At 46.5% G+C, this 14,505-nt stretch overlaps 1 protein-coding gene across 2 annotated transcripts in view; it reads right to left on the reverse strand.

Annotated features, from left to right (window-relative positions):
• DNAH14 (dynein axonemal heavy chain 14) overlaps window positions 1-14,505 on the reverse strand; it is a 461,040-nt gene that overhangs the window by 271,336 nt on the left and 175,199 nt on the right. For both annotated transcript variants that reach the window (XM_029593090.1, XM_029593089.1), the window contains exon 33: window positions 5,604-5,790. In XM_029593090.1, the coding sequence (XP_029448950.1) occupies window positions 5,604-5,790 (187 nt within the window). The remainder of the gene's footprint in view (window positions 1-5,603; window positions 5,791-14,505) is intronic.

The following is a 14,505-nucleotide window of genomic DNA, read 5'->3' on the forward strand; positions in this document are numbered from 1 at the left end:
ACATCCAGACGGTAATGTATCACAAACGTATGTAATGACTTCCACGTAGCCGCTCTACAAATCTTTTGAGGCGAAATGCGTTGGCATTCCGCCCAGGTCGCAGCCTGCGCTCTAGTAGAATGTGCCCGAACATCCACCAGCGAGGACTTCCCATGCAGTAAATATTAGGGGTGTGCATTCGTTTTGAACGCATATATAAATCGCAACTTATATATATATTGAGGAGAAACGCATCGCGAGTTCCAACGTATTCAACATATTTCTGTTGAATACGTTGAACCTAAATAAACACTTAAACCCCCCACCCTCCTGACCCCCCCAAGACTTACCAAAACTCCCTGGTGGTCCAGCGGGGAGTCAGGAAGCCATCCCTGCACTCCTTTGCGATTTCCTCATGGCGCCAATAGCCTGTGTCACAGGGGCTGCCCGTGCCATTGATCAGCCCCTGTCACCGGCGCCATCTTGTGCTCCTACCACGTGACAGCTAGGTCACGTGGCAGGAGGTCGCTCCGGGACCCCCGCTGGACCCAACCGGAACTTTTGGCCAGCTTGGAGGGGCCTCCTGACCCCCCCCCCCAAGCTGGCCAAAAGTTCCGGTTGGGTCCAACGGGGGTCCGGGAGCGGAGGAGCACGTGACGCCGGAGCGGAGGAGCACCTGACGCCGGAGCGGAGTGATGCCGGCGTCACGTGCTCCTCCGCGCCTCCGCTCCCGGACCCCCGTTGGACCCAACCGGAACTTTTGGCCAGCTTGGGGGGGTCAGGAGGCCCCCCCAAGCTGGCCAAAAGTTCCGGTTGGGTCCAGCGGGGGTCCCGGAGCGACCTCCTGCCACATGACCTACCTGTCACGTGGTAGGAGCACAAGATGGCGCCGGTGACCATGTGACAGAGGCTGACCAATGGCATGGGCAGCCCCTGTAACACAGGCTATCGGCGCCGTGAGGAAATCGCAAAGGAGTGCAGAGCTGGCTTCCTGACTCCCCGCTGGACCACCAGGGAGTTTTGGTAAGTCTTGGGGGGGATTAAAGAGGGTGGGGGGTTTAAATTTTTATTTAGGGAACCGGGACACGTATGGACAGATCCACAACTTATGGATTTCTCCATACTTCCATATTGAACGGAATCGACCCTCCACAACAACGATTCAACGTAAACTTTTTGTCTGCATACCTCTAGTAAATATGCCGAGGTGATAGCCTCCTTCAGCCAGTGAGCTATTGTAGTCTTAGAAGCCATCTTGCCTCTCTTTGGACCACTCCACAACACAAAAAGATGGTCCGACAAACGAAAGGCGTTCGTAACCTCCAGGTACTGCATTATTGCCCTACAAACATCCAGCTTCCGCAAGTCTCGTGCACGGGGATCCGCCCGATCTAAATTCACAAACGAAGGAAGTTCCACCGATTGATTCAGATGAAAAGAAAAAACCACCTTCGGAAGAAAGGACGGGACCGTATGTAAGGAAACTCCTGACTCAGAAATCCGCAGGAATGGTTCCCTACAAGACAATGCCTGAAGCTCTGATATCCTCCGAGCCGATGAAATAGCTACCAGAAACACCACCTTCAATGTAAGATCCTTCAAGGTCGCCCGTTTTAAAGGCTCAAAGGGCGGACCACACAAAGTGGTGAGGACTAAATTCAGACTCCACGAAGGACAAGGTGGCCGGACCAGGGGTCACAAATGCTTTGCTCCTTGAAGGAAACGCGCCACATCCGGATGCGTCGCCAAAGACAGTCCGTGAATGGAACCCCGAAAACAACCAAGAGCAGCCACCTGAACCTTCAGAGAATTACACGACAATCCTTTTGCTAGGCCAGCTTGTAGAAAACACAAAATATCCGCTACAGACGCCCAGAGAGGGTCAATCTCCTGTTCATGCACCAGGCTTCAAAGACCTTCCACACCCTGGCATAAGCCAAGGACGTAGACATCTTGCACAATCTTAAAAGGGTAGTGACCACCGCATCCAAATAACCCTTGCTTTTCAACCTGCGCCTCTCAAAAGCCATGCCGCTAGACAAAAGCGATCCGCCTCTTCCAAACAGACGGGGCCTTGATGAAGGAGAACCGGGATGTCCCGCAGACGCAGAAGACCCGTTACGGCTAGGTTGAGCAGATCTGCAAACTATGAATGCCTTGGCCACTTCGGGGCTACCAAAATCACCTCCGCCGGGTGAAGTTCTATGCGATGGAGTACCTTTCCGATGAGAGGCCACGGAGGAAACACAAAGCAACATGTCGGTCGGCCAGGGGAGCACCAGAGCATCCACGCCCTTGGCGCTTCTCTCCCTGCGCCTGCTGAAGAACTGCGGGACCTTGGCTTTCCTGAAGGTCGCCATCAGATCTAGACAGGGAGCACCCCACTTGTCACAAATGAGCTGAAAGGCCTCGTCTGCCAGCTCCCACTCTCCGGGATCGAGGCAGTTCCGACTGAGAAAGTCCGCCTGCACATTTTCGACCCCCGCTATGTGAGATGCCGCGATGCGGGCCAAGTGCTGCTCTGCCCAGCCTATCAGCCTCTGAACTTCCTCCACCACTGGTTGACTTTTGGTCCCTCCTTGGCGATTGATATACGCCACCGTGGTCACGATGTCGGACAGAGCTCGGACCGATTTCCTCTGAACCACAGGAAGGAACGCTTGTAAGGCCAGAAATACCGCTCTGGTCTCCAGGCAATTGATAGACCACTGAGACTCCTGTAGAGACCATTGTCCCTGCACCAATTTCCGGAGACATACTGCTCCCCAACTGGAGAGGCTGGTGTCCGTAGTCACTACCGTCCACTCGGGCATTACCAGGGAAACTCCCTGCAGCAAATTGTCCGAGCAGAGCCACCATTCGAGACTGGTCCTCATCGACTCCGGAAGCAGTAAAGGCAGATGAAACTGTTCTGAAACCGGATGCCACCTGGACAGCAATGCCGACTGTAAAGGATGCATATGCACAAAGGCCCACGGCACGAGCTCTAGAGTGGAAGTCATGGATCCCAAGACTCTCAGGTAATCCCACACTCTGGGAAGACGTTTGGCCTACAGGGCCCGAACCTGACCCTGTATCTTGGTAATGCGGTCCGCCATCAGGAAAACTTTCCCTTGTTGCATGTTGAATAGAGCCCCCAGAAATTCCAAGGTCTGAGAGGGGATGAGGTGACTCTTGGCCAAGTTGATCACCCACCCGAGCGATCTCAAAAGCTGCAGCACCCTGCGAACTGCTGCCTGAAAAAGCTCCTTGGATTTGGCTCGAATCAACCAGTTGTCCAGATATGGATGTACTAACAATCCTTCCTGGCGAAGTTGCGCTGCCACCACCACCATTATCTTGGTGAAAGTCCTGGGAGCGGTGGCAAGTCCAAAAACAGAGCCCGAAACGGATAATGATGACAGAGGATGAAAAACCTTAGAAACTGCTGGTGGGCCTTCCGTATGCGGATATGCAGGAATGCCTCAGTCAGGTCCAGCGATGCCAGAAACTCGCCTCTTCTTACGGAAGCAATCACCGACCGCAGAGTCTCGATTCGGAAACAAGGCACATGAAGACATCTATTGACTCTTTTTAAATCCAGAATGGGTCGGAAAGTCCCCTCTTTTTTTGGCACCACAAAATAGATGGAGTATCGGCTTCTTCTCTGTTCCCCCGCCGGAATGGAGGTAATGGCTCCCAGGGCTAGAAGACGCCGCAACGTGTTGTGCACTGCCTTTTTTCCTTGTATGCGCATGGAGACACCAGGAACATGTCCCGAGGATGGCATACAAAATCTAACGCGTAACCGTGTCTTATCACCGTGAGGAGCAGCAGTCGCAAGAAGGGAAGGGAGAGTCAGCGCGGGCAGAAAAACCCAACTTTTCTTTTTTTTTTATAGTTACCCCCGGGCCGACATGGCAGACCTCTTATGTCTCAGTTCCTTCTGGGGGGAGTGAGCCGGACTCTCCAGTACCACCCCCAGAGCTGCTCTGTCCTTAGTACTAGGGTCCTCAATCCCCATGCGCAGCTGCCCTGGAGGCAAGAGACTGGTAAAGTTCCAGCCCCGAAGAGTAAAAAACAAATTCTGTAATGGCCCCACCCGCGCAGGACTGGCAGACTGGGGCGGGGCTTGCACCCTGTTTTCCTTAGCACTCCTCGACTTTTATGCGCGTAAATCTTTAGGTTTTGCAACGTGCGTGCAGGAAGGAAATCAGCGGTTTTACCAAGCAGTTCGCCAGTCTTCCCAACCTATCTCCAGGTCATCGAGGCCCTCCTGGCTCTTCAGCCGCATCCCGCACTCAGTGAGTATTTGGCTATAAAGAATTTTATTCTGACTTACGCCAGATAATCAGCAGGCGCATAAATATACTCCGGTAAGGTGCACAGGCTCACGGCTTCAACAGGTTATAAAATAGCCATTTAAGTGCCTAAATGCTGGCCCGCCCCCTGTTTTTTTTTTAATACGAGCCAATTTATTCGCGCATCATTACTTACACGTGTACGGTTGAGGTTTATAAAATAGCATTTACGCAAATATGCGCTGTTTGCACGCGCCTCTGCTAACTGTACACGCGCAACTCTACGAAAATTCACCTTTACGTAAGAGCAGCAAAAGTAATACAGGGTCACACTGCTCGCAAGAAAGGGATTAAATGGGAAAAAAAGGAGAAAATCTTTTACAGCTAAAACTTATTTTCTCCAACTCCATCTTACAGCACAAGTCAATAACCTGTCCTTCCATTTTGGGTTGAGTTTTTTTTTTTTTTTGCAGCATGTGTCGTTGAAAGGGGAAATAATTAAATTACTCGTAGAGTGGAAATCCTCACGGGTAATTTTAACCTGCAAACTTTGGCTTTCATTATTGCCCTCTGAAGCATTACTGGAATTATGCCTCCTTTCTCCAGGGGTAATTTTTCAGACAGAAACCATGCGTATAGTTTTGGGGGTTTTTTTGATTATAGGAAACTGCATGCGTTGTATCTTCCCCCATCCTTGGAAACACCTCTCAACAACGAAGGAAAAAAAAATCGCCCGCGTTGTAGAACGATGTAGGCGACTTTGTTGACATTGAAGGTAGGCAATAATCAAAGTCCCCACATTGTTTTACCCCGCAGAAATTACTTTGATTAAAGCTCTCACGGAGGGCAATTTTGTAAAGTCGCACCTAAATAATGCAGCGGATACACGCGATAAGTAACACCAATTTTCACAGCGGACTTAAATGCCTAATTCCACTTTAAAAATGATCCCACCACGTTCATGGACACACACTTACACCTGTTGTTGGATGCATGGTCATTTTTCAGGAAAACTTCCATGCATATGTTTGAATTTGCAAAAGTCTGCATAAGTGCACACTGCTCCCCAATCACCGCCCCCAGGAACGCCTCTCCACTCAGTCCCTGCAAACTTAAACACGAATAGGCCACATGTGCAAGAGTTTACTTGCGTACCCTGTGGCCAGTTTAAAAAAAAAAAAAAAGATTTTTGTGGGTAAATGAAACGCCTTTGTAAATTACCCTGTTAAAGCATAGCCAATGGCGTTCCCTTCCAGACACCTAGAGCTGTACAACAGATAACTAGGAAGCGCCAGACTTTATTTCAGATTTTGGTCCTCTTGGGCACAGTGTGCTCTGCCATACCTGCTGCGAAAGCTGTTTGCTTGCCAGTTGGTAAAGATTGACCAGTTTGCCCGAAAGCGACTTTGCCGATTTGAAACCTTCCGAGAACAGCATTATTTCAGCAATAAGCTGATAGTCCGGCACCATCATTGCCACAGGTCGAAAGAGCGATTTCAAGTTATCCGGGAGCTCCACACGCCCTTTGTATCTAAAAGTAATAACAACGATTAGCCTTTCAATTGCTGAACACTTCCATGCATTACCTGAATACTCAGGAGGCAATCTCAATCTTCTCAACCTTAAAATATATGAAGCAAAACAGGGAGGGCTGCAGACAGATGCACAGGAGTGCAGTCAGTCAGAAGAAAAAGTTAACAGTCCACTCACTCTATGACCAGAGGGATCCAAGAAAGCACAGGGTAAACTAGCATCAAATGTACAAATACTGGCAGATCTGAAGACATTTCCATCCAAGGTGAAACCAGGCTGAAATCCGTCCAGTTTGAGGGTACTTTAAACTGTTGGCGCGTTTCTGTTAGTAGGACCTTGTGGTTACATATTACCAGGGTAAATCTTATTTAGTTTGCATGTCCTTTTATGATAATGAATAATTCATGTGAAGAAAAAGCGGATCGTGGCCTTGTTTAAACAATGATTGGGATTACATAAACATCCAAGAATTGGATTATTGACATTATAATGTCAGTGGTTTCTTGATGTGATAAACCAAAATAACATGGGGGTCGATGTATTTTATTTTGTGTTTTATAATGTGGTTTAAGTTGTGATATTTATTGATGTAAACCGATGTGATTGACTCAGAACATCGGTATATAAAACCAAACAAACAAATAAATAAATAAGATTTATTTATAAACTTTTTTATACCGATATTCATAACGACATCATATTGGTTTACAGTATAACAGCAGATGGAAATTACATTGAACAGGTAGGGGCTATATGGGATACATAGGAACAGTAAGCTTAGCAAGGAAATGACAGGGAACCATTCAATGGCAACAACTAGTAAGTAGAGATAGGGCATATAAAATTAAAGGTATGGTTATAGTACTGACAAAATTAGTTATAGTTCTAACAAAATTTTATAGTTTTAACAAAATTGTAACAGAGATATGTACAGTGTTCAACAAAGAGCTGGCATGTTAAGTAGATAGGGGAGGCAAAACTGTAATTATTGAGGGAATGCTTGTTTGAATAGCCAGGTCTTTAGGTTAGCTCGGAATTTGGAGGGACATGTTTCGAGCCGTAGGTTAGTGGGTAAGGAGTTCCAGTGCGTAGGTCCAGCTATGGATATAGCACGTTCCCTTGCGGATGTGAGGTGAGCGTGTTTTCATTTGGTCTCAACTATAAAAGGGATTTTAGTTTTTTTGAAACTATGACCTTGAAGTCACAGAGTAGTGCTGAACACATATGCAGGTCTAATTTTATACTGACATCTACCAATCAGATGGACACTTAAGGGGGTCATTTTACAACAGCCCCACATACGCAGGCTGTTATATGCCTAAGTTACATCAATTTTCAAGGCGAACCTGTGCGTGTAAGTTCGCTTTGAAAATTATCCCAAACTGAAAATTATCCCGAGTTTTACCTGCTACTTTGCATGGGGAAAGCCTTCGGGGAAAATGTACACACATACTTTTCAAAATCAGAACGAATGCACGTAAATACCAACCCTGAGCAGACTCCACAGCCCTAGAGCGCCTCACCCCGATGCACTTAAAATCACGCACGTGGGGAGGATAACTTCCCAACAGCTCCGTGTGCAAGGGCTTTCATTGTATTGACAAGTTACGAGTACGCAAGCTTTTAAATACTGAAGCATTTTATAACCTGCCCACATCTGGTCCATGCAGATTATAAAATACACGATGTCCATCCCCCTACATATGCACATAGGGTTCATTAAATGCAAACATTAGCAATGCATTGAAATTAAGTACCTTTTCTACCTATTTTATAAACATATATATATATATATATATAATATTTTACGAACATAAAAAATTAGAACTGTTCACTTAAAACCCTGATTTATAGGTGGAAGTAAGCTTTTTTTTTTTTTTTAATGCACAGAATTTAAATCACTGGTTTGATGACACCTTCACCAGTTCACCCAGGCCACCTCCAGTTCGTTGAGCCCCTCTTAATACTTCACCCTGATCTCCCCCCTCAGTTCATCCAGACCTCCCACCCCACAATAGCAGACAACAGACGAGTCTAATATCAATTGCAGTGGATAATCAGCAGGTGTAAAAATGCACCAATAAGTTGCCTAATGAAATTCATGTAAATCTCTTATAAAATAGCAACCTATGTGCGCTCCTCTTGGCTTTGGTAAATGTGAATGCGAAACCAAAAATATATGCATATTTTTTATGTTTATAAAATCTCATGTATGCAAGTACAAGCTCTGTATGCCCACATATGCTTATTTTATGCTCGTAACTCCTTTGAAAATTACCTCCATTGGATGTAGGTGCATAATTTTATGTACATCTTTTGAACCAAATGCTTTACTGTATAACCATACCAATCCTGCCTTGTATTTCTTGCTAAAATGGTTTTTGTATTTATAATATGTTTTGCATCTATTATATTTATAATGCTTAACCAAAGCCTATAAATTGTAATGTAGACCGACTGAACTGTAATGCCTAAATTTGCTGCAATATGCTTTGAACCCCCTTGGCTGCAAACACACAACATAAATAAACGATGACAATGGTTTTCTACAGCAGCGATTCTCAACCAGTGTATCGCCAAGCACCAGCAGGTGTGTCGTAGATCCCGGTGTCCCACTGCCCCGGTTGTGCTTCCTCGTTCCCTGCCTCTGTGGGCCAATGGGAAGCTGCCTCCATTCTTCCTGCCCCTGCACAGGCCAATCAGAAGCCTCCTTCTTTTTACCTGCCAGTGGGAGTAGAAAGAAGGGAGGAAGCTTCTGATTGGCTGGTGAGGCAGGAAGAAGGGACATAGCATAGGTCGGGGTGGGAGGTTGGGAGGAGTGGCAGTGTCGAAGCAAGGCCGCCACAGGAGCTCATCCCTATGGCGGTGAAGAGGAAACCTGACTCCAACGAATCAAGGCCACCACGGGAGCTCATCCCCGTGGTGGTGAAGAGGAAGCCCGGCCCCGATGAAGCAAGGCCACCATGGGATTCCACCCCCATTGTGGCGAAGAGGAAGCCTGACCCTGGCCAAGCAAGACCGCCATGGGAGCCCATTCCCATGGCGGTGAAAAAGAAGTCTCACTGGAGTAAAGCTGCAGCGGAACTGAAGCCCATCCCTGCAATGAAGGAAGAAGAGGTTTGGCAGTAAGGCCTGCTGTATGCATGTGTGAATAGGTGTGGGTGTGAATGGAAGCCTGGGTGAGGTCTGGTGTGTGTGGGTGCGAGTGGGTGCGAGAGCTTTTGTGTGTGATTTTGAGCTTGTGTATAAGAAAGTGCATGTGTGTGACTGAGAGACTAGTCAGGGAGGTGATTGGTGTGTGCGTGAGAGACCAAGACTGATCATGGGGTCTAATTGGGGGTATGTGTGTGAGTGAGTAACTGGTTGTGGGCCCTAAGAAGAGGATCGTGAGGATAGAACTTCAGCAGCCGCTGCTGCTTCTGGCCTGCAAGGGAAAGGAGTAGGAGAGTTGCTGGAGATGGTAAGTAAAGGTGGCTTTTTAAGTTAATTTTTCTTGATTGACTGCCATTTTAATTATTGTGTATTATGTAATCTGTTTTGAAATATTTAATTGAAATTTGGATAATTTTTTAATAATTTGTATGAGTTTTTAATATTTGGATGTTATTCTGTTCATCAGCTATTTTCTAACATTTATTAGTGTAGTTTTACAATTATTTCTGTGTGGGGATCTATAGCTGCTTGGCTTATTCTGTTTCCCTATTAGGAAGTATATTAGTGTTTAGGGCATTGTTTAATATTTGTAGTATTGCCATTTCATAAGTTGGGTTGTTATTGTTTGAGTGCATGCCATAATGCAGGTGTAACTGTGTGCAGATTAGTTTGTGTGCATTATTGCAGATCCTGGAACTATGGTAGGTGCTATATTTGTTTCCATTTCTCCAGGTTTCCTCTGCATGCAGAGTGGCTTTTTTGGTTTTCTGTCTCCATATTTATAATTTGTGGTTTTTCTGTACTTGGTGAAGGTCAGTTCTGGGTGTGTGACTGAGGTGAGGTATTTTACTAGCATTCAGGCATTTGTATCAATCTTATTTGTTGTGTTTTTTCAATAGGACATGCATTAGTGGTAAATTACTGTCTTTTCATAAGGAAGGCTCTTGTGCCTGCCAGTAAAGGGAGTTTGTTTTGCTTTTACTGAGATGTCATCAGAACCAGAATATCTTTTTTTTGTATGGTGAGTTGTACAGGGTAATGCCCTAGTTCTGCTCTGCACTCATTGCTGGGGGTCGATGTGGTTCCCGTGGATGCAGAGTGTATGTTTACATTTAGCCCCGTGATGGTCACATGTTCAGCATGTCACGCATGTGAGAACCATCTGTCAGGTGTGTCCTGGCCGAAAAAAGGTTGAGAACCACTGCTCTAAAGGGCCATTTCTATGTCTAAAGCAGGATTTTACTTGCAGAATTCCCTTTGAAAAATTACCCTCAAAAAGAAAACATTTATTGAAAACTGCCAGCACACATTTCAGTCCCAAACTTTGCTAATTTAAATCATATTTCCCTGATTTCCCTGATTTCTTACTGTAGATTTACCATGGCAAATTCGATTTGTTTGTTTCTTTTTACAATTTCCTCCCTCTAATCCAGCGGTTCTCAACCTGTGGGTCGCGACCCCGGCGGGGGTCGAACGACCAAAACGCAGGGGTCGCCTAAAGCAGGTCCCCAACCACCGGTCCGCGGACCAGTACCGGGCCGTTGGGGTTTTTTGCCGGTCTGCGGCGCCGCGGCTGCTGCGGGGAGGCGGGGCGAAGCTGGTGACCTGCCTCCTCCAACCCCAAAAGGGAAGAGACATGGCCCAAAAAGCTAGCGCGTCGCAGTGACGTATGTTGCTGGAGCCGCGCAGGCAGGAAGGAGGTGTATCAGCCACTGCAGGTGCTCCTCCTACTTCCTTCCTGCCCGCCCTGCCCCGGAAGACAAATGTTGCCGGAGCCGCACGGGGAGGAAGGAGGAGGCGCGTCAGCTGCGTGGGTAGAAGAGGCGCTTCAGCCGCGTGCAGAAGAGGAGCAGCGGGGCCGGGAAGACTAGGGCCACTGCAGAGCCCATCCTGTGGCAACCCGTAAAGAAGAGGCCCAGAGGTGAGAGAGAGGTGTGTGCGAGTTTGAGATGAGTTGAGAGACTGTGTGTGTTTGCAGAGACAGCATGTGAGAGCCTCTGTGTGTGTGAAAGAGACAGCATGTAAGAGTGAGAGCCTGTGCTTGAGCAAGGCAGCATGTGGGGGTGTGAGAGAGCCTGTGTGTGAGACTCAGACAGCCTGTGCCAGTGAGAGCCTGTGTATGTGTGTGTGAGAGAGAAATGCATGTGAGAATGAGAACCTGACTGTGTGTTTGAGGAAGAAGACAGGTGGAGAGAAAAGAAATAGAAAAAAAGGCAATATAAAAGGAAATGGCAAAAAATTAGAAAGGGAAGCAGATGTAAAAAAAAAAAAAATTACTTTTTACTGACTGGCACATGTAATCTTTGTAATCATTTAATCTTTGTAATCATTTGTAATTTGTAAATTTGTAATTTGTAAATTTGTAATTTGTAATTTGTAAAATGTAATCTTTGTAATCATGTAATCACATGTAATCTTTGTAATCACATGTAAACTTTGTCTCTTCCTTTACCTAATTATTTTTATCCCTGTTCGATGTAAACCGTCCTGATATGGTATTTAACCATGAAGGTCGGTATAGAAAAATGTTAAATAAATAAATAAATAAATAAATAATCTTTGGGAATGTGCAAGAGTAGCACTTTCTCTATGGCGGATCTCACAATGTACGAGATCAACATGGAGGAAGTGGAAACCCACGGGGCCTGCACAGAGGAGGCAGCAGAATGGGCTTCAGTGCCAATAGCAGCAATCAGCGCCTCCCCAATAGCCACGTGGCAGCAGTGGCAGTAATTAGATTAATTGTTTGACTCAGCTGGAGGTGACAAAGTATGAAGTGGGATGTGAAATCAGCTTGATCTGGTGGAGAATTAGGATTGCTGTTACACATGAACTGTATTTGGCAAACATAAAGGGAGCCAGGATAATCAATTGAAGGCTGCAGCTGAGGACTGATTCATTATGACTCATGTAGAAATTAGTGCATTTTCCAGATTAGTCTGCATAACACAATTCTCAACATTCAGCATTATTTCTGCTGCATAGAGTTTTATCTGAGAGGCTCTGAGGTTGTGAGGGAGCCAGTAAGAGTGAGAGCATGAGTGTGTATGAGAAAATCCAGGGGAGTAAGAGTGTGTGTGTGTGAGTGGGGGGGGGGGGGGGGGAGAGAGTGTCTTACACCCTGAGAGTGTATCAGTGTCTGTGAGAGTGAGAGGTTATGGTGGGTATAAGAGCATGAATGTGTAAGTATGTGACAGTGTATGTGTGAGAGAGAATGGACATGTGAGTGTATGTGTGAGAGAGAGAGGATAACCTCCTAATCCTCGACAATATCAGGGTGACTGGAAATCAAGAGCTCCCATGTATGGACAGCAGGGGCTTTTTAAAATCCTTATTAGTTTTAATTATTGTGTGTTATTTGATATATGTGCTGTTTTGAAATATTATTGGTGTTTGGGAAATTATAAAAATGTATATGATTTTAATTAATAGAAATTCTATTTATCAGTAATTTTAAAATATTCTTTTATTAGTATGGTTTTACTATTATAACTGATGCTTTATGTTTCTTAATTTTATTGTTTTATGAGGAATGGTGGTTCTGTTTATAAATGTCATAATAAATAAGTATGCACTAAAATCCAACCCCATCCATAACCCCGCCCCCATATGACCAAAGCCCCACCCTCACCCCGCCCTCGCCCCGCCCTCGCAGGGCGAGGGCGGGGCGAGGGGTCACCGCAACATGAGGAACTGTATTTCGGGGTCACGGCATTAGAAAGGTTGAGAACCACTGCTCTAATCCTTCCTTTTTTAACCACCTTTCTGGTCCCTCTGTTCTTTTTCCCCTTACCTCTCCTCTCCTCTTCCTCTCTCATAATTTTCACTCAGTGCTCCCATGCTCTATTTTCTCTTGATACTTCCATATGTTATTTAATTTTTAATTTTTAATCCATTTTTTGTTTTCCTGCAAGGCATCTGGTAAAGATGAACAATTCAAACTCTGTGTTTTATTATTGTTCCAACAGGTTTTCATGTTTTGATGTTCTTTGTTACATGTAATGCTTTTTCAAGCAAGTTTTAATTGTTCAATGTAAACCGATTTGATTTGCATCTAATGCAAGAAGACCGGTATATAAAAAACCAAAATAAATAAATAAATAAATAAATATCAAGCACAGAGCTTTACAATTGCAGAAACCTAATCCCATCGAGCGATTTGCTGTGTCCTGGATGCACGCACCCACTGAACATTTGGATTTGACTTGGGTTTCAGGGAAACATTTTGACCGCTGCGTACAAGAGCCCTTCTGAGATATTTTGAGGGGAGTTCTTAGGTAGCCTGTGCTGCTTCCAGGCCCAAGGGGTGCGTTGTACCTTGCGGGCCTGCAGGCACATATTCAAAGGAAAATCCTGCGTGGGGGGCGGGGATTTCCCTGGAAAATCGGGCCGGCTGACCATTCTCGGCCTCGTACCCCTCTGCGCCCGTTTTAAAGCAGATGCAAACGTGCACGGCAGGAGTGCGCACGGGGCTCCCCTCCCCCACCCCACAGCCTAACTGGCCCCTTTCCCGACAAGGGTTAAAAAGGCATCCAGGTGGGATCTGCAATTTTCAGCAGAGTTTTTCAAGTGGGTAAACAGCTGCTCACCATAGGAAAAAAAAAAACCTCTGAAAACTGTCCACATAAAAACCACCAGATTTTTTTTAATGTCATTTTTATATTAAAATTTAAAGCGAGAAAATACAAAGTGGGGTGTACGGTTGGACATGTATATTTATTTATTTGAGCAGTCATTCTTAATTGCTGTAGGAGAAGGTCGCTTTCCTAGCATCATTAACCGGGGCACCCAGGACCCATCCACACACCCCCCCCCCCCCACCCCTCACCCCATGACCGCGGGCATTTAGTACAAGCAAGCTTTCATGTCGCTTTGGAATAGTTTGGCCACCAGCTATGTTATTATTAACAAAGATAACAAAAATCTGGTGTGAGCCTCAACCTTAGGTAACTACCCCCTGCCCTTCCACCCCCGCCCCTGCCCCGTAGGGAAGGTCCTGTACCTGCCCCGTTTCTGGTGCGGTATATCCAGGCCCATCAACGCGACGTGCCCTTACGGACTGCTTCTGTGACCCGTACCCTGACCCAAGGCGGGGCCGCATCATATTTCCGCCGAAGGCAGCTCTCCTCCAGGTCCTGCCACGTATGGCAAGGCCTCGCCCTCCACTAGGTAGGCTGGGAACCACCCAGGACAGCTAGGCTGATGGAGGCTCGTTGCGTACTGGCCACCAGAAACAGCCCCCCCCCCACCCCCGTTTGTCAGTCCCCCAGAGGCTCAGGCTTGCGATAAGATGTACAAGGATCACGACTCTCTTAATTCCTCTAACATCCAACACAACATTACCCGATGCTCTAAACTAACGAATAATAGGGCAGGGAGGCAGGGAAGGACGCCGCAGCCGGCAGGGAAGAGAGGCAGCGATCCAAAGGAGCGAGGACGGAACTCCTCTTCCCTTTATCCCCTGCAACCTTCCCCCCCCCCCCCCAGGTCAGCTGGCCAATCGGGATAGAGGCCGCGGCTGGGGATGCACCTGGAAGAAGCCGGGCGGGCCCAGAGGCCA

This window comes from Rhinatrema bivittatum, chromosome 3 (genome assembly GCF_901001135.1).
Source record: "Rhinatrema bivittatum chromosome 3, aRhiBiv1.1, whole genome shotgun sequence".
In the NCBI taxonomy this organism is placed as follows: Eukaryota; Metazoa; Chordata; class Amphibia; order Gymnophiona; family Rhinatrematidae; genus Rhinatrema; species Rhinatrema bivittatum.